A 20610-nucleotide genomic window follows, 5' to 3' on the forward strand; every position below is an offset into this window, starting at 1 on the left:
TTTACATATCATTTCCAAAGAGGACATTGTGTAAGTCAGCAGCCAACAGAACTTCTAAGTGAGAAAGTAACAGCAAAGGTAACTGGCTCAAGTCCCTCTGTGTATACCATGTACATTTCATGTCTGAGCACCTTGTGTGTCTGGCTTAAGTAAGGCAGTGTAGATTGTGCGAACAAGAAATCTGTGTTCTGCGATCAGAAATGGCTACTGCATGCATCACGCAAAATGCACAACCTGAAATGTTTTGATTTGCAACTGAAGTTTCCTTAAGCAAAGATGCGCGTGAACAATGACGAACACATACAGAGCAACTTGGGCAGAGAATGGATAATGCCGCGGGGCAGTGAGGTTAGCGTGCTGATCTAGAGCCCCAAGCAGGAGGAGCCGTCCCAGTGGCAGAGCAGACTAGGAAGGTGGGCAGCAGCCATCTCCAGCCACTTCGAGCTCCTTCCCGCCTTCACTCTAAGTTGAGCAGCTCCACGTCAAAGATGAGGGTGGCATTGGGAGGGATGACACCAGGGTGGCCCGTGGCTCCATACGCCACATCGGGGGTGCAGGTCAGCTTCGCCCTCTGCCCCAAGCTCATCTAGCAGGGATGGGGGCAGATGGGGAGAGGAGAAAGAGGACCCAGCTTGATTTAAAAGAAAAAAGTAAGATAACTATGGCATTTTCCCAAACTATCCTCCTGATAACTCTGAAGATCTGAGATGAATTTTCTGTGTGGCACACTGAAGTGATGCAGAATTTGGATTCTGTCTCAGACTAGCAGAGACTTCACTGTGGGGCACTAACTTCCACAAAGTAGTCCCAAATTCATTCATCTGACAACCACTGCTGGTTATTCATTTAGCGCATGGCCTAAACACTTCAAGGTATTCCTAATTGTTCCTCACCCCCTTCCAAAAGAACCTAAAGAGGGTGTATAAACAGCACATGTACAAGTACACAATCGAGGAGGTAAGAGAAGCAGTCCATTAAAGACATTAAGCAATCAGAGGCCACCACAAGGAGGCGAGGGCTAAGAGACCTACACTAAAAGCACTATATGACTTCACAGACCAAGGGAGAAGAGTGTGAACCAGGGCTCCACACAGCAGTCATCAAGAACGTCTGGCATTGGTCGGACAAATTGTGAAATTTGAATAAACAGATCTAAAAATTTTAATAACCAACTCAAACATTTGAATGTATTGGTTAACAGTACTGCATCAATGTTAATGTGTAATTGATCACAAATTAATGTAATGGGATCATTTTACCATGGTTATGTAAACTGTTAACATTTGGGTAAAGAATATACGGGAACTATTTCCGTGATATTTTTGCAAGGTCAGAAATTACTTTTTTAAGTTAAAAAAAAAAATACCTTGGCCCACCACCCCCCTCCACACCCCCCAACTCTCTAGCTGCCTCAGTCCCAGACAGCTGGTAGCTCGTAGCTAGTTCTGAGCAAGCCCACAGGGATGTGCTTGGAATGAGAGCCCCAGCGACTTAAAGTCATGCTGGCAATGAAAGGGAAGGAGTGGGGGCACAAAGCCAGGGGCTGAACCTAGATGGCATCACCATGCCGTAGCAGTAGAGTCAAAGCAGTGGCGGTCTGTGATAGGGCAGGGGCGGTGTACCGAGCCCAGACTCGAACTCCTCAAATCCCCCCTAACGAGGATCCTCATCCTACCTGGGCTGCACCCTCTTCAAAACCCTTGATGACTTCCTGTTTGCCAATTCTGAACTTGAAAGGTTTGTTTCTGTCTCTGGATGAATCAAATTTCTTCCCATTTTGGAGCATTCCTGTGAAAGCAAGAATAGGGTGGAGAAGAGCTGTGGCCATGAGTTAACACCCATTCTGGGTCCACATGTCTAAAATGGAATTCCTATTCTGTACAAACCTGCGCCTCTTCAGATCTCCCTGCCCGTCCTGTTGCCCAAGCAAGAAACCCAGATACCTCACTCTGCCTTACCCACTCCCTCAATATGGCCTATCACTTAGTCCTACATGTCTTTGCAATCTACTTACGTTCTACACGTTCCATTTCTACTGCCACCACCCTGGGACCACACCAAGTCACCATCATGTCTCACTTGTGCACAGGAACACCCTCTAACTGGTCTTTCTCTCCACTCTCACTCCTCCTTTCCAGTCTCCACTCGGTACCCAGAATGACGGTCTTTCATAAACATGTATCTGATCATATTACTCTCTTGCTTAAAAGGATAGCAATATCCTCTTGTCAATAGCTCCCGTGGCAGAATCCAAATGCCTACACTGGGCACAGGCACTTCAAGATCTAGCTACTGCCTGTCTGATAACCCTCTCTCTGCTCTCCTCTTTCTTTCCTTCCCCCCATGTCTTATTCAGGTCACACCTTTCTCAAATACCTCTCCCAAATACCTCTCAAATATACCTTTCTCAAATACCTCTGCACTTTACAACTTTTTCTGTGCTACTTCCTCAGCCTAAGCATGTTTCTGCCTCAGGTTGAGTCCTCACCTGTTTTCCCCCAACATGCAAAACCCAAAAGCCACATCATCGGGCGCGTGGGTGGCTCAGTTGGTAAGCGTTGGACTTTGGCTCAGGTCATGATCCCGCCCTGTGTTGGGCTCTGTGCTGACAGCTCAGAGCCTGGAGCCTGCTTTGGATTCTGTGTCTCCCTCTCTCCTTCTGTCCCTCCCTCACTTGTGTGTATTCTCTCTCCCTCTCAGAAATAATAAATAAACTTAAAAAAATAAAAGATTCTCTCTCTCCCTTTGCCCCTCTCCCCTGCTCATAAAAAACAAAACAAAACAAAAAAACAAAGGCTACATCATCCCCGCCCCCCCCCCCACAATGAACAGAGTAAGGTGACCCAGCCAGTCAATGGTGGCCCCCACACCCCATAAAAAGGGCCTATTTGAATCTGGAACACCCCAGTGCTGTCTCTAATAGTCTGCAGCCTCCCTTAGCCAGGTGTCATCCCTGATGTACAAATATTGTCTCATTCCAGCTGTCTAAGGCTCGAGAACTGTGTCTTTCTCTCTTTTTAAAGTTTATTTGTTTAAGCAATCTCTGGACCCAATGTGAGGTTTGAGCTCACAATCCTGCGATCAAGAGCCACATGCTCCACCAACTGAGCCAGTCAGGTGTCCCTCAAGAGCTGTTTTGGTATTTTTAGTTCTTATCGGTGACTAGTTCAAAGGTCAGGCCTGTAAACAATGCTCTTCCACGATTTCTTCCTGCAGCCCACAGACCATGACAAAAGCCAATTTGGGACCAGAGAAAGATCTGGCCTGTGAGTTCAGAGACTGGATACTGACTTCATTTTGGCACTAACTCATTGTGTGAAGTTAGACAAATCACTGCCTTTCTCATGGCTTCAGATATGCCATGTTTAACATGGGCGGTCTGAACAAGCTTAATGTCTGCGCATCCATGATTCCACTTCTTCTAATTCCTACAATTTATATACAAGGGAGAGTATTATTTTCCTACTTTCTAGGTAGAATAAATTGGACTCTTGCCCTGAGTATTAAATCAGGCGAAGGAGAAAACCCTTTACTAAGGAGGTCTTACAAAAACTCATGCATACACACAGGTTGCTAAGATACTCCAATACACAGAAATGTTCACATGTGCTCATGGGCACCTAAGCACACACATTCAGAAGAAAAACCCTGATGCTCAAACAGATGCTCAGAAAATATTTAGATCCACAAATCTACATATAATTACACAGACATATACTTGGACATATACACATATGGATACACACACACACACACACACACACACTCCATTTGATAATTGACTTCCTCATTCCCCAATTTCTTCAGATTTCATATACTTCAGACCAGATACAGTTATCTACAGCTACAAGTTCAGCCAAAACAATTCAGCCTAGAAACAGACCAACATCTATACGGTTACTTGATTTGACAAAGGTGTCACAGCAATGCAACAGATAAAGGATATATTTTTTTAAATTGCTGTTGCTGGACCAACTATATATCATATGGAGAAAATTAACCTTGAGCCCTACTTTATGCACACACAAAAAAATTCCAGATAAATCACAGATGTAAGTATGAAAAATAAAATAATAAGGCTTCTATAAGATAATAAACAGAAGAATATCTTCATGACCTAGGAATAGACAAAGACTTCTGAGCTGAACACAGAAGTACTAACTATAAAGGAAAAGATTGATACGTAGGACTTCATTAAAATTAAGAACTTCTATTCAAAAAATGCCATTGAGAGAGTGAAAAGACAAGCCTTGGCATGGGAGGTGACTGGAATCAGTGTAACCAACAAAAGACTCATATCCAGAATATGTAAAAAACTCCTTTAAATCAATAAGTAAAAGGCATCCAACCTAATTTTTATAACTGGACAAAACTCGAGCAGACTAAAGAGGATATTCGAATGGCCAGTAAGCACATGAAAAGGTACTCAACTTCATTAGTCATCAGGGCAGTGCAAATCAAAACCACAATGAGATACACTGGGCACCCACCCAAGGGGGCCAAAAACAAAACAAAAACGTGATAATGCCATGTGTCGATGAGGATGCAGGGGAACTGGAGCCTTCCTACATGGCTGGTGGCAGTGGAAATTGGCACAACTACTTTGAGAAGCTGTTTGGCAGTATCTGTTAAAGCAGAGGATAGGTACAACCCTATGCCCAAATAACTCCACTTCAGGGTATATACCTAAACAAAATGTGCACATACGTGCACCAAAAGACACCTACAAGACTGTTCAAAGCAACAGTATTCATAACAGCCAAAAACGATCAGAAACCCAAGTGTTCATCAATTCTAGAAAAGATAAATTGTGGTACATTCATACGATGAACTGTATGGGAATAAAAAAGAACCAATGACTGTGGACAAATCTCACAGACATAGTATTGAGTGAAATAAGCCAAACACAAAAGAGTACATACTCTGTGATTCCATTTATATGGTATTCAATAACAGGCCTAGCCAATCGATGGGGACAAAAGTATGAATGCTGGTTACCTTCAGGGAGGTGTAATGACTGGGAGGAAGCAGGAGGGAGATGCCAGGGGGTGCTGGAAATGTACATGTTGATCTGGGTGGTGGTTATGTAAGTGTGATCACTTCGAAAAATTCCATTGAGCTGTACATCTTAGATTTATGTCCTCTACTGTATTTATTTTTAATTAAAAAGTTTACCAAAAAGTCCCCTATAATCTCCTGCTGGGTTTGATGAGACGGTCCCTCCCCACACTCTTGGCTGATGCTAGTGTTTAATGCACATGGCCTGCTCCCTGTATCTACTCCGAAAAGTCTTTGCAAAAGGATGTTGTGGTTTTAGTAACTTGATAAGCACTGGTCTGTCTACAACATGTAGAACAGATAAATCAATTACACAGGTCAGAGGCCCCAGGGGACTCATGGTAATTAGGCCAGTCACAGGGAGATAACACACAGCTCTAGCTCACTGACGCCAGCCACCGGCAACACAGCTGTTGAGAAATACCCACACCGTCTGCCTAGAATTAACCTGGCACTTCACACTGGCCCAGAGAACTGCTAAAAATGGCCCCATCTGAATACGTCCTAGGAATTAAACTGGCCTTGCCGTCTGCTAAGTGGCTGTCACCAACTTTGCCACATTGGGAAGCAGGTCACAAGGCAGAGCATTCACTTCTCTTGGAACAAATACCTGCTTATGATCTTCCTGCCAGCAGTCCTCAGGAGCTCCATCTAGAATGTTCCTCAGCCCACCTGACCTTCCAATACAGAGCATCCAAGAGGGGTCCGCAGAGATGTGGGGCTCTCCTGCAAGTCCCACAGTGCCCTGAGACAGGCACTGCTGTTGCCCCAGCTGTCACACTGCAGCAGAGCCTCTGGATGACTTGGCTCCGCCACTCCCCACAGCCCCAAAGAAGGAAGGAATCCTGCCTTTTCACCTTTGTGTCCCCAGTGCCCACACAGCATCTTGCACACAGTAGGTGCTCAATAACAGCACGCTGAATTGAACAGTCTATTTCTGAAAAAAGAAAGGAAATGCTGAGGAAGTCACCCTCCCCTTCTCTAATAATATTGTAGGAGGAAAAGGGAGCCTGCAGGGAAGATCAGGGCTCTCAGAGCTTCAAGAAGGGATTTCTAAATATCAGACAGAACAAGGAGGGCCAGGCTCCACCCTGCCCACAACGGAGGGAAGGGAATGGAGGTGCCTGGCCCAATCAGAGGCTGGCTCCACAGATGGCTCCTGCTGGTACAAATGGGAAAGGGGTAACCTTGCAAGCCCCCTTTCCCATGCCCACAAGGCTGGCTCGAGAAGTAGGGGACAACTGGTCACAGGGAGACTTGGCTACCTTGGGCTTTGGGCCTGATCTAGGGAGCAGATACCTCTAGAGAGGAGTGCAGAGGAGAGACCTCCCTTGGGAGGGGCAGGTCTGGATGAAGGCTGAGGGAGCAAAGCCTACCTGTGTAATGCACCACACACGTCTGTCCCTTCTTGGGGAATGTCCTTCCTGCAAGGAGACATGAGGGCAGATGAATGAATACGGCATTGGAAAAAGTCACTTGGGACATTCAGATGTGACTATGACCCAGAGCTCTGACCCACATTCCCCTCCATACCATGGAGATGCCCACGGCTCTAGTTCTGGCTCTGTGCCTTATATGAGGCTTTTTATTTGATTTGAACTTTATTCCCTTGGGTTCCTCAACTATGCTCTCTCCTTTCTATTTTCCTTTCTTAAAATTTAAAAAAAATGTTTATTTTTGAGAGAGAGAGACAGAGTGTGAGCAGGGGTGGGGCAGAGAGAGAGAGACGGAGACACAGAATCCAAAGCAGGCTCCAGGCTCTGAGCTGTCAGCACAGAGTCCGACTAGGGGCTTGAATGCAGCAGCCATAAGATCATAACCTGAGCCGAAGTCAGATGCTTAACCAACTGAGCCACCCAGGCACCCCATTATTTTCTTTTCTTTGATCATTCCTTTTACTTTCCTTCATCCATTCCACAAACATTTTTTTAAGTTTATTTATTTATTTTGAGAGAGAGACAGAGAGAATAAGTGGGGTAGGAGCAGAGAGTGCGGGGATCCCAAGCAGGCTACATGCCGTCAGCACAGAGCCCGACACGGGGCTCAAGCTTATGAACTGTGAGATCATGACCTGAGCCAAAACCAAGAGTTGGACACTTAACTGACTGAGCCACCCAGGTGCCCCCATTCCACAAACATTTACTGACAGCCTACTATGGACTAGATTCCAGAAACACAGAGCAACCTATGAACTCATGGTGAAGTTAGGGAAACAGATCCATAAATAATAGATTACAATGGAGGATGATGACTGCAACCAAGGATTAATAAGCATAATCATTCACAAATATTTACAGAGTATCTACTATATGTAAAGCCTGGGCCTGATTTCAGGGACACAGCAGTAAACCATAGAGACAAGATCCCAACTCCTTTGGAGTTTACATTCTAATGGGGGGAAACAAAACAATACACAAATAAACAAGACAACTCTAGATTATGATAATTCTTTAAATGAAATAAACACAATGATGAGTTAAAGAGAGATACAATGGACAGACCATTTTAGAAAGGGTGATTCAGGATGGCCTCTCAGAAAAGGTGACATTTGGACTGAATCTTCAAGGATGAGCAAAATGCTGGGGAAAGCACTGCAGGAAGAGGGAGCTCCAAGGGCACAAACATTGGGGCAGGAAAGGACTGGAGCATTTGCAGAATAGAAAGGAGGCCTGGTGACTGGAAAGAAGAGAGGGAGAAGGAAGCAAGTGGGAAAAAGCCAGATCATGCCCAGCATTGCAGAGCCGGATTTAATTCTAAGTGCAACAGGAAGCCACTGGAGGGTTTTAAGCAAGAGAATGACATAATCTGAATTAAGATTTTATAAGATCACTCTGACTGCTGTGTGTAGGATGGACGATTAGGTGCCTGTTTCAATAATCCAGACAGGAAATCAATTATGGCTTGAATTAACGTGGTGGCAGCAGAGAAGAGAGCAAAATAGATATATTTGGGAAGCGGGACTGACAGGGTACACTAATGGAGTGGAGATGGGTCTGGGATGAGGGAGAGGGAGACATCGAGTACAACACTTGGGTTTTCAGTTTGGGGAACTGGATGGACAGTGGAACTAATTCCAGGTGGGGAAGACTGGGGAGGAGCAGATTTGAACAGTTGGCAATTTAAAAAAAAATTTTTTTTTAACATTTATTTATTATTAAGAGACGGAGCGTGAACAGGGGAGAGGCAGAGAGAGAGGGAGACACGGAAGCAGAAGCAGGCTCCAGGCTCTGAGCTGTCAGCACAGAGCCAACGTGGGGCTTGAACTCACAAACTGCAAGATCATGACCTGAACCGAAGCCGACTGAGCCACCCAGGCGCCCCGAGCAGTTGGCAATTTTGAGATGCCTATTAGACATCTATCTGAGCTTATGTTGCAATAGGCAGATGGAGTTATCTGTACTGGAGCTATAAATCTGGGTGGAATTTACCAGGCCACAAGCCTGGGTAACAAAGCATTTGGGAAGCTAACAAGTGAGCCAACATGTAGAGGACTCTATGGGAGTCAGGGAAAGCATCTGAGAGGAGATCATGGTTCAACTGAGTCTTAAAAGATAAGCAGTTTGCCAGAGGAAGTAAAGGGAGATAATCTGGGAAGAGTGAACAACATGTTCAAAGGCCTAGAATCGAGCCACAGTGGGATCCCTGTCTGGCTCACCGCTCTAACCCCAACTACATAGTACACGTTCAATAAATATTTGCAGAATGACTGGCGTGTTTAACAAATTTGCAGGCAGCCTGCTAAAGCTAGGGGAAATGGTGGTAGTGGGCGTTGCTACTGGTAGGAAGAGATGAGGCTCTGGTGTGGAAGGTAAGACTCAGCCGGACCACCAACTGTCTGCAGAAGGAGATGGAAGATTCATTAAAACACGAAGCGGGGGGTGGGGAGGGTGAGGAGCAGAATGGGACAGAACAGTCACATATGCATTTTAAAGAGTCCACAGGCTACGGTGTGAAAAATAGGTGGTGAGTTAGGGAGGCCAGATGGAAAGCAGAGAGGTGAGACTGAAGGTGGTGAGCCCAGTTTAGAGGATATGCGGAAATCCAAGTGAGAGGTGATGTTGGCCTGAACCAGGGCAGGGGCTACAGGGATGGAACCCAGAAATTTTCAGCAGAAGGACTTGAAAGGACTTGGTGTGGGGCTCGACCAAGACGGTGTTCCCAATGTAACAGTACAGTAGTTTGGCCCTTCTGTGCTTTCCTGGCTCAAGAATTTAGACTGTTAAAAGTAGAAGGCCAAAGCTCTTTCAGGCTTTCTCTAAAAATTTAATCTCCCTCGGGGTGCCTGGGTGGCTCAGTCGGTTAAGTGCCCAACTCTTGATTTCAGCTCAGGGTTTCTGAGACGGAGCCTCGCATCTGGCTCTGCACAAACATCGTGGAGCCTGCTTGGGATTCTCTGTCTCTCTGTCTCTCCTCAGCTTGTGTGTGTGCACACTGGGGGTGCACACTCTCTCCCTCAAAATAACTCTAAAAGCTACTATGAACCAAGGAAGGGAGAAGAGGCCTGCAGCCCCCTGGCAGAAATCAATGACAGTGCCCTGGAGTGTGACAAGGTGTCAGGGAGATGCCTCCTGGGACCCAGCACCATAGTTCCCAGCTGGGTCAAAGAAGTCTGTACCTGCTGGGTGATCAGGGTAGTGGCTAGGATCTAGGAATCACTGCCTTTTAATGAGGAGGGTGGCCTGGAACCCTGAGGTCCTCTCATTTCCTAGAGAAGGTGGGGGTTGTCAGTTATGTCTCACGTGAAATTTGTCTGTCAAATTCTGCTGCAGACATGGGGACTCTGGACTGGATTAAGTTTCATTTAAAAAATTTAAAACTGGCTATTCCTTGCACATCCATACCCAATTATACAAGAGATGTCTGGCTTGGGGAAGTGAGTGGTGCCAGTCCTGGGGACAGGGAAAAGGCAATACAGAGGAGCGCTGGGAAGTGGGGAGGACAAGGAGAGTTAGTTGTTTTGGACTTGCTGAATTAGGTATCCGTGGGACATCCAGATAGAGGTCGAGCAGCAGCTGGATAAATGGACCACCTTGAACTCAGGTCGGAGATCTGAGCTGGAGGCTTAAGTTTGGAGGCCATCGGTTTGCAGACGGTAATGAAAGCCATGGGAGTGTACAGGATGGCTGGAGAGGCTGAGTGGGGCGGGGAGGATAAAGCGAGATGCAGAGGTGGAGGGAGCGCTTCTTCCTTCCCAGACTGGCTCGGTCCCCACAACGTCTCACCGCCCAGCCCACAGGGGCCGCCCGACCGGAGGCCCGGAGGGGGGCGCATTGGAAAGGGTTGCCCCAAACAGAAGAGAACCCTTCCAGCTGTTTCCAGAGCTCACCTAGCAGGGCAGGGAAAGCAGAACTAAAAGCCTGCCCTGGGAAACCAGCAGTAGCGGATAACCGAGAGGTTCCAGCCGAGGCAGCGGCGGCCCGAGGCCCCCGGGGCGGTGGCGGGCCGCAGACCCCCGCCTCCTGGCCGCCGCCTTCGTTCCCCTAGGTGAGCCGGCGCGGAAGGGGATGGTGGAGGATCGTCTGCTAGATTCCCAACAATCCTTCCTGGGATCTCCTCTCACCGCCCTCATCCTATGCCCGCCTCGGATTCAGCACCCTCCGCGCCACCTCTGAATCAGACCCCCGCCCGCCCGGCTCCGCCCCGGGACCCTTCCTCCTCCCCCAGCTCGGCCGCCCGGTACCGTCTCCCGGGGAGATGGTCTCGATCTCCACGCCCATCGCAGTCCCACTGGCCCCGCCTCCGAGGGTCCCCGCTGCTGCCCCGACCCCGGCTCGGCTCCGGCCCTGGCCCCGCTGGCTCTCCGACTCGCCTCACCGCCGCCACTGCAGAGCCGGAGGAGGTGCGGCGGGAGTCGGGACCTGCGCGGGGAGGGGCCACGGGGAAGGGGGCGGCGGGGCGGAGCGGCGCGGAAAGGTGGGGTCGGCTGGGGCGGGGCCCGGGGGAAGGGACCCTGAAGCGGCTGCTCCCGAGCTTGCCAGGCTAAGGGTCGTTAACTGGGGAGGATGGTGAGGGAGACATGAGACACGCGCGCATCCACCCACCCATCTATCCATCCATCCATTTATCCATCTATCTATCCATCCGTTCAACACAAATTTACCTAGCATCTACTCTGTGCTAAGCTCTGGGGAGTCAACCCGGTCCCACAGACTAGGGGAAAGCCGGCAACTAAACCAACACTTTAAGTAGATACGCTCACTGCCTTGGAGTTCAGGACGTTATGGAAGCACCTGAGAAGTACTTACTACTCTGGCTTGGCTGCCGGGATTGCAGGAGCAATCTGGGGATGCGAGGTGCGGGGGAGGGGAGGGTGGGAGGAAACCAATCATTACCTTACCCCAATCACCCTCAACCCTCATTCAAGCTTCCCGCCTCGTTCTGCTCCACTCACAGGTAGGTTCCCACCTTTCGAGGCAAAGAACTGCGCCCTGCTGATGACAGTTAAATTGAGGTAGAATCCATGTCGTCAAAGAACGAAATTTGTGACGGGTGGGGACACAGTTAGTTACAGCATGGTTGATTCCTGCTGTGGAATGAATGAATAAGTTACAACTTAAGCTCCTCTTCCACGCCAGACCCTTCACCTCCACCCAAAAGAGTCCCAGGAATCTGGAAAGGTATCTTTGGAGGAGGTAACATTTGCTTGAAGAATGAATGGAACTTTAATTTTTCTCTCACTCATTGTTCCAAAAATCAATGTGAAAGTATGATTCTGATAAATGGCACTGGAATATAAGCACGGGGAGAAAAACCTGAGTAAAGGCAGCCAGAGTGGGCCCTGAAAGTGTTCTTCTTCCATCCGCCCTACCCCCATTCTCCCAGGTGTTTAGGTAAGAGATTTTAGGTTATCAGCATCGCTGAAGTACCAAAACTGGATGTTTTGTTCAGGAAAGACGACGGTCAACTGTACTATGAGGGTCAGGATCTGAAATTCCCCATCGGCTGCTCCACGGCATGGCCCAGAGTCTCCAGGTGTGTAGCTGGTCTAAAGTCTGGTGTCACACTAGGTCCCTGGGCTATGGCCAGTAAGTGTAGAACAGGAGTTTGTAACTCGGACAGGTCTATGGACAGGCTTCAGTGAATGCACAATGTTTTGTGTACAGATAAGAACATTTTTCTGGGGAGATTTTATCACATTTTAAAAGAAGTCCTCAACACCTTCCCATTCCCCTGACCCCCATCTCCTCTCCAAAGTTAAGAAACCGTACTCTAGGGATCCTGTACCCCTTCTCAGACTAAGAGAATCGAGAAGTGAGGGAAGGCTCTACCCTTCTTGAGGGAGAAATTGTTGCTGGTTTACTGTAGATGGAGTTACACGGAAACTACAACTCCCAGAGATCCGTGCGGCATTTCCAGAGCTTATTGGTCAGAGGGAAGGACCCTAACCAATAGACAGAGGGCATTGTAGGGCTTGCCAAGTTACCGCTCACCTATCAGTGGCCTGGGAGCCGATACTTCCGGTACTCGCTCAGGGCTCCAGATCCGCAGGACCCGGGAGTCTTATTTTCTGTGGGCAGTCAGGCCAAAGGTATTGTTGTGTCCGTTCCTGCCTAAGCCTAGCTGGTTTTGGGAGGCTGTGGGTGGGCGGAGAGGGAGATGGAGGGGCCAGTACTTGTTGGGGAGTGGGGAGGAGACCCAGGAGTGCAGAGAGGATGGGGAGAATGGGAGTAGGGAACTCGCGTGCGAAGGGCTAGCGGCTGAGGATGAGCGAGGGGTGGCTTTAAACGTTTGAATATATTCCATGTGACTCATTAGTGATACTTGTGGGAATATATCCTAAAGAAGCCATCGGAAATGAAGAACATGTTTTATGCATAAAGACCCTTATCACAGAGTTATTTATGATAAGATAAAGTTGGCACAACCAGGTGTCTCGACAGTGAGGAAAAATGCGACTTCACTAAATGCATATTAAGTGGCTTTTTAAAATAATTTGTAGGGGCGCTTTGGGTGGCCCAGTCGGTTAAGCTGTCCCACTTCGGCTGAGGTCATGATCTCACAGTTTACAAGTTCGAGCCCCACGTGGGGCAGGCACTGTGCTGACACCTCAGAGCCCGGAGCCTGCTTCAGATTCTGTGTCTCCTTGTCTCCCTGCCCTTTCCCTGCTCTCACTCTGTCTCTCTCGCAAAAATAAATAAACATTTAAATAAATAAATAAATAAATAATTTATAAATTTTAAGTAACGTGGGAAAATGCTAATATATAATAAGTGAAAAAATCGTGATATGAAACTGTACAGTATGGTTGAAAATTTTTTAACCAAAACTACATAGAAAGAAAAAAAAGCCAGAGAGATGTAGTCATAATTTTTTCCCTTTGGATGAATGGTTTTTCGTGAATTTAGCTTTTTACCTTTCCTGTGTGTTAATTTTTTTAAAAAGTGTGAAGAACTTGAAATTATTTTATAGTCGAAACACAACAAACAGAAAAACAAGTTGGAGGTTATGTAGTTCTGTTTAAACCTACTGGAAATGGTCCAGTTTGCCTAAGCCCCTTGATTCTCACCATGAGTTGTCTTTAGAGATTAAAAACAAGAATTAAATGGTCATAGGCTGAGCAGCAGGTCCTGATTCTGACCATCTCTCCCCTGAACTAATAAAACAGTGGCTTTTCATTCCCTAAAACTCCCTGAAATCTTATAGTCTGAGGGTTGAGAGACTAACAAGTATACAGTTAGCATCAGGCAGAATTTAGATATTTTAAAGGATACAAAATAATTGGGGGACACCTAAAGGCTATTTCAACCTTTGTCCTCTTGGCTCTCTGATCTTTCACAGCCAGACTGTCCACTGCTTTGGCTTTAACTATCTACATTATGACAGTGACTCCCAAATCCTTAACCTCTGACTGCCTAAGGCACATTGCTACCTATAGACATCTTAGATGAGGCAGATCTAATACAAAATTTCTTACCCTTCCAATGTTTGAAGCACACTCCGCCTTCTATATCTCTGATTAATGGTTCAACAGTTTCCTAAGCAAAAGTCTACATGTTATCCTCAATTCCCCTTTCTTCCTCACCACTCATATCCTACCTGATGTCATTATTTATTCAATCTGCATTAGAAATATCTCTGGAGGGGTGCCTTCGTGGCTCAGTAGGTTGAGGATCAGACTCTTGATTTCGCCTCAGGTCGTGATCCCAGGATAGTGGGATCGAGCCCTGCATTGGGCTCCATGGCCAGCGTTGAGCCTGCTTGTGATTCTTTCCCTCTGCCCCTCTCCCACTTTCTCCCACTCTTGCTCTCTCTAAAAAAAGAAAAAGAAAAAACAAAGAAAGAAAGATCTCTTGAATCAGGTACTCTTTCTCTTCGGAAGTAGCTACAAACTTGGCTTACTTTCTCATTGTGAGAAATTCAAACTATCTCATGACTCCTCATTAAACTTATCAGCCTGGGGCGCCTGGGTGGCTCAGTTGGTTGGGTGTCCGACTTTGGCTCAAATCATGATCTCACAGCTCGTGGGTTCGAGCCCTGCATCAGGCTCTGTGCTGACAGCTCAGAGCCTGGAGCCTGCTTCGGATTCTGTGTCTCCTCTCTCTCTGCCCCTCCCCTCCTCATGCTCTGTGTATGTGTATGTCTCTCTGTCTCTCAAAAATAAATAAACATTAAAAAAATAAAAAAAAAAACCAGCCTTGTTCCTTGTCAGGTCCATCCTGTGCTTTGTCATGTGAATGTGTGCTGGTTCCTCCAAATTCCTCAGCATGCCCTTTATGATCAGGGATAGAAGGTTGGAAAGGTATATCAATCTCAGATAATTTAAAGACTGAAATACCTTGCTAAGACATTTGAAAGAACTTTTTTATATATGTAGACTATAGAGACAAAGTATTTGAGCAGAAGAACAAAATGCGCATAGCTGTGATTTTTTTTTTAATGTTTTATATATTTATTTTGAGAGAGGGAGAGAGAGAGAGAATCCCAAGCAGGCTCTGTGCTGCGAGTGCAGAGCCCAGTGTGGAGCTCAATCCCACGAACCATGACATGACCTGAGCTGAGATCAGGAGTCAAGATGGTTAACCGACTGAGCCACCCAGGTGCCCCTGACCATAGCTGTGATTTTTTAAAAAGATGATTCTACCCAATCATATAAAGCATCTAGGCTCTGTGGGAAGGAAGAGGCTGGTATCCAGAAGACTTCTTGTTCTAGCCTGCTAAAGAGGGAGAGGTGGTCAGGACCTAAACTAGCAATGGAGTACAAAGGATTGCAACAGATTTTTGTAATTTTTGTTAGGTTTTTGAGAAAAATGTGCCAAATTTCTTCTTGTTACCAAGGGTGAAAATATTAAAATTAATTCTTCTAAAAATGTTAGTAACATTATCATGTTTGTTTTTCTCTTATTTACAAATCCTTATTCTGTGCTACCCCTGGCCATATACACCCTCAATGACATTAGACTGAATTGGGTAGCCTAAAACATATATAAATTGCCTTTGATATAATTGGCCCATTAGGAATTTTCTCTGCCTAGGAAAATGTATCATGCATTATTTATCAATAAAAGTCTTTTAAAAGTGCATGAGTAGATATTAGAGGAAAACATATATTATCTTATATAAGACCAGTGGGCTAGAGATGGCAGTTTTCTTCATTAATAGTGACAAGGGACTTATTTTCCATTTAGCAAGCCACTACAGACCCACTTAATCTGACATCATGTGTAGAAGCATAGTAGACAATTCCTTCTTAGTAAAAGACTCTACAAACAAGGATAAGGCCAGCAAAGAGGCATGAGAAATAACTTGCAGATGAGTTAAAAGCAAACCACCAGGCAGTTTGGTAGAGAATACGTTTCTGTGGATGTAGAGTCCAAAGACAACTTCTCAAGTTCTGTCTTTGACACATATTACTCAGTAAAACAGGATTGAAAAATGTCCACTGGGTTCAATGACATAGATGGCACTGGTGCCTTGGTGAAAGCTGTTTTAAAAAGGTGGTAATAGGGTCAATTTGGGGGGTTAAGAAGAGAGTGGTGAGGAGATGCCTGGCTGTGGCTCAGTCAGTGGAATGTGCTACTCTCGATCTTGGGGTTATGAGTTCAAGCCCCAGGTTGGGTATAGAGATTACTTAAAACAAAATCTTTGGGGTGCCTGGGTGGCTGTCAGTTAAGCATCTGACTCTTGGCTTCCACTGTTTGTGAGATCGAGCCTCGTTTTGGGCTCTGCTTGCTGACAGTGCAGAACCTGCTTGGGATTTCTCTCTCCCTCTCTCAAAACAAACCAATGATGGGGTGCCTGGGTGGCTCAGTCAGTTAAGTGTCTGACTTTGGCTCAGGTCATGTTCTCACAGTTCGTGAGTTCGAGCCTTGCGTCAGGCTCTGTGCTGACAGCTCAGAGCCTGGAGCCTGCTTCAGATTCTGTATTTCCCTGTCTCTCTCTCTACCCCTCCCTTGCTGATGCTCTCTTTCTCTCTGTCTCAAAAGTAAATAAACACTAAAAAAAAAAAAAAAAAAAAAAAAAAAGGCAATGAAAAACAAACAAAATAACAATAAAATCTTTAAAAAACTTTAAGAGTTAAACACAGTTCTTAAAGATTTTTTTGTTTAATGAATGCTAGTTTAATGAACAATTTTACCAAGATAATTACAATTCATTTCTATCCCTGTGCTTTATATTTTTATTTAAATTTCACAAACTTCTGTTGGTCAAAAAGAATATAATGTTTTTTCATTAAGTTATTTAGCTAGTGTACTCTTTGTTAGTATTTATTTATAAATAATAATATTTTTAATATTTATTTGTTATAATCAATATAATAATATTGTTAATATTATTTATTATGCTACTCTGTTTCTCAATAAGTCAACTAGGTGAAAATTCTTGTTTTTTGTCCTAAAATTAATCTTTCACAGTCATTTATTGTTGCAACATTTTATTCTTGCAACCATTATTACACATACAAATATATATCAACTCACTGATAGAATTTTGAAATAGAATGTACCTGAAGGTACAATTTTTGCCCTTTAAATAAAGAATGCTTATCATATTTGTCTATATTTGAAAGTAAATACTTATTTAGATAAATTAGAATATCCAATTTATTCTCATTACTGCCTTATTCTTATCTGACCTTATGTATCTTAAATATGCGTGGACACACACATTCAGGGATGCTAGAAAATGACATTAAAGCATTAGGCTGTTCAGTTTTCCAAAGGCTAAAATCCAAGCCAAATAGATTTTGGCTGAATACAAAGGCAAAGCCAGCTTTTGATGCACTTGAACTTGAAGCTCACTACTAAAGCCACAGTAAACCAGGTTCTGTATATAAGATGATGCAAGGAAAGATTTTCATACTGTGGCACTGATACAGACTCTACATTATAATAATCACTCAAAATAAAGATGTTTTTTCCCCTGGAACTATCCTAGGAAGAAAATGTTTGATTGTTGTAAAATCCTGTGTTAATTTTATAAAATATAAAAATTATATAAATGTATGATTTATTAACATTGTTTGATTATTTGTCGTCATGATTTAAATGACAAGTATGAGTTAAGACCTGGAAACTTGTGCTAATATGTATATGTAAACTATGGCTAATATGTATGGTTGCTTAACCTTTTTTTTTTTTTTTTTTTTTTACCATATAGGAAATGAGAAATGCTATTATATGGCTGCATTAGGACTATATGGACCAGTAGGGGAGGGAAATATCTCTTAATATATATTCCCCCATTGTTTTGGTTGTTTTAAGAGGCTGGATTATTGGGGCACCTGGGTGACATAGTCACTCTTTTTTTTTTTTTTTTTTTTTTTTTTTTTTTTTTCAATTTGAGAGGGAGCATGAGTCAGCCTGACTCTTGATTTTGGCTCAGGTCATGATCCCAGGGTGGTCAGATAGAGCCTTTGTTGGGCTCCGAGTTGAGTGTGGAGCCTGTTTAAGATTCTCTCTCTCTCTCTCTCTCTCTCTCTCTCTCTCTCTCTCTCTCCCCCCCTCTCTCTCCTTCTGCCCCTCTCTCTGACTCGCACTCTCTCTCAATTGAAAAAAAAAAAAAGAGGAGGGATTATTTAACAGACTTAGAAAGCATGTCCAAATATAGTCCAAAGAGGTTTACTTACAGTAGCATAAGAGCCTAAAGCAACAAAAATGTGATCACAACACAACCCCTGGCAATACTGTGACCCAATTAGAAACTCCTTTTATGATGTAATGGATACAGAGCATTCCATCTGAAAATACTTGACAGGCAAAGAAGTTAAGTTTTTAACTTAAGTCTCATTTTTACTCTCAGAGACCTTGTGTGTTAGTTGTGAAATGTGAGGTAGTACATGAAAGAGTAACTGGTAATTGCAGATAATAAACTGAAGATGTCACATGAGAGCTGTAGGCTGTAAGGCTATAGGAGTTAAGAGGAGGAAAGTATCAGATTTAGCAGGATGATTAAAGAAGACCCCTTGAAGAGATAGTAATTAAGCTGGGCCATCAGTTCCCCTGTCATTGATTGAGTGTTTTGAATGGGCCGAGTATTGTAACTATGAAGATGACCAACTAGAAATAAGACTGGAGGGATAGGAGGTCCGCAATGGGTAGGGGTTCGAATGCCCAACTGAGGAATTCAGACTTTATCCTTAGAGGACAGTGCTGCCCAGCAGAACTTTCTTCAGTGATGGAGATGTTCTATTCTCCTCTGCCCAATGTGATAGCCACTAGCCACATGTGACTGTTGACCACTTGAAAAAGACTAGTGTGACTGAGGAACTGGTTTTTTATTTTAATTAAATTTGCAAAGCACATATGGTTAGTAGCTACTGTATTGAACAGTGCAGCTGTGGGCAGTAGGTAGTATCTGCCATTTTTTTTTTTTAATGTTTATTTGGTGGGGGGAAGGGAGAGAATCCCAAGCAGGCTCCTTGCTCAGCACAGAGCCTGACACAGGGCTCGATTCCACAACCCTCGATTCCATGTGAGATCATGATCTGAGCTGAAAATCAAGAGTCAGACACTTAACTGACTGAGCCACCCAGGTGTCCCGAATTTTGTTTTTAACATCTGCCAATTTTTAAGCTGATAAATGATATACTTAAAAGGATATTTTAAGACTGGTTTTGCACAAGATGGACTAGAGAAAGAAAGAGGTAGGGAAACCAAGTAGGAGGCAATTATTACAGCCAACTAGGTTTGCAGTAACAGCGATCTGATTCAGGATAGTGCTGGTGGGAATGATAAGAAGGACTGGGTTCAGGAACAGTTCTAAGAATTAATAAGACTTGGTCACCAACTGAGAAGGCAGGAGAGTAGTCAAATGGAGTCCTGAGTTTTTAGCCTGAGTGAATGTGAGAATGGCGATATCCATTAACAGAAATTGAGGAGCTGCTGTGGAGAGCAAAAAAGGCCTTTTTTTTTTTTTTCCTTCCATGCAGGTCCAGTTTGAAATGAATGTGGGCAGGGCTAATATCAGCCATAATGTGAAGCCTAACATATAATTGAATAGCATTGTAGCACAGCAGATCTGACAGTAATAAACAGAGGTAACAATTGAAAACACGAGAGTAGGTGACACTGGAAGGAAGGAAATGTGAGAACAGTGATAGGGGCTGAGTACTAACTAAACTTGTGGACCCTATCCACATCTAGAAAAAAGTTGGGACACAAGCTGAATTCCCACCTATAGTGGAATCTTTGAGTGCATTACGGCATACCTTGCAGCTACTAATGGGGCTACTTAAAAGATTGAGGAAGATCTGTTTGTTACTGACTTGAAAAAGTACCCGTGATTTAAAATAAATTAGTGAATAGGATGTAATATATGAGATCCCTGTGGTTATTGTTGGTCCTTTTTTTAAAACCCCTTCCTAATTTGGGGGCAGCTGCCTTTTGTGTGAGTGTTGGTGGGAAAGCAGAACCCCCGTCCCTTATGACAGAAGCCTTTGTGGGGACCCCTCTTTCTCCCCATCCTGGCAGCTAGAGCAGGACTTGGAAGCTAGGCCAAGCCAGTGGGAAGTTTCCCCCTGGACCCCTATCCGGAATCTTAAGCAATTGTTATCAAGTGAAGGGGCAGTGAAGTTAGATTCTCAGCCACTAATGTGTTGAGAGAGTGGTAGCCATGGTTTATTCCGTCTAGCTAGCCTCACTTGGTTTCTGCTTGTTTTTCTGATCCTGGTTCTTGAGATTTTTTTTTTAGTTAAGTTAGCCAGAGTGGATTCTGTTGTTAGTACCCAGGAACTTTGACTTAAACCCCCTTTTTTTGTTTAAAAGAAAAAAAAAACTTAGCACATATAAAATTCTTTTTTTTTTTTTGGATAAGTTTCTTTAATGGTTTCAGAGGCTACACACCAAATTGTTAACAGTGCTTTTATCAAGGACTTGAGTTTGGGGAGGGGATGTGTTGGCATGGGGTAGGAGGAAACATTTCATTTTATTATAGAAACTTCTGGTTTGTCTCAATTTCATTGCAGTGAACATGTACTTCTTTAGTAATTTAAATTCCTTAAAAAAAAAAAACAAAAACCTTAAGAATGAAAAAAATTGAAGATAATATTTCCCTAACCTACTTTGTATTCTTGCAAAAGATTGTTGCAAGGAGCAAATGTGATAGGGAATGTGA

The 20610-nt window shown here is 44.4% G+C and overlaps 2 protein-coding genes across 10 annotated transcripts in view; one reads left to right on the top strand and one right to left on the bottom strand.

Moving 5' to 3' along the window:
• Positions 1-18173, bottom strand: FKBP1B (FKBP prolyl isomerase 1B). 6 transcript variants are annotated; one of them, XM_047854246.1, is made up of 5 exons: positions 18125-18173; positions 11464-11584; positions 6435-6482; positions 1676-1788; positions 1-586 (listed from the first exon to the last, which is right to left on the bottom strand). In XM_047854246.1, the coding sequence occupies exons 4-5, from the start codon at positions 1784-1786 to the stop codon at positions 458-460; spliced, it is 240 nt and encodes a 79-aa protein (XP_047710202.1). In that variant the 5' UTR covers positions 1787-1788; positions 6435-6482; positions 11464-11584; positions 18125-18173; the 3' UTR covers positions 1-457. The 6 variants fall into 6 exon arrangements, with proteins under 6 accessions (XP_047710202.1, XP_047710204.1, XP_047710203.1 ...); XM_047854248.1 differs by having other exon boundaries at positions 11464-11581; positions 18125-18137; XM_047854247.1 differs by lacking the exon at positions 18125-18173 and adding an exon at positions 11925-11949.
• Positions 12528-20610, top strand: part of WDCP (WD repeat and coiled coil containing) — a 19049-nt gene continuing 10966 nt past the window's right edge. For all 4 annotated transcript variants that reach the window (XR_007151181.1, XR_007151182.1, XM_047854241.1 and 1 more), the window contains exon 1: positions 12528-12586. The gene's annotated coding sequence lies outside the window, so the exon portion shown is untranslated. The remainder of the gene's footprint in view (positions 12587-20610) is intronic.

This window comes from Prionailurus viverrinus, chromosome A3 (assembly GCF_022837055.1).
Source record: "Prionailurus viverrinus isolate Anna chromosome A3, UM_Priviv_1.0, whole genome shotgun sequence".
Taxonomy (NCBI): domain Eukaryota; kingdom Metazoa; phylum Chordata; class Mammalia; order Carnivora; family Felidae; genus Prionailurus; species Prionailurus viverrinus.

Coding starts and splice junctions, on each gene's coding strand:
- FKBP1B (XM_047854244.1), bottom strand. CDS start 10,775: ATGGGCGTGGAGATCGAGACCATCTCCCCGGGAGACG. Junction 6,483..10,738: donor GACCATCTCCCCGGGAGACG/GTACCGGGCGGC, acceptor GTCTCCTTGCAG/GAAGGACATTCCCCAAGAAG. Junction 587..1,675: donor TTGAAGAGGGTGCAGCCCAG/GTAGGATGAGGA, acceptor CATCCCTGCTAG/ATGAGCTTGGGGCAGAGGGC.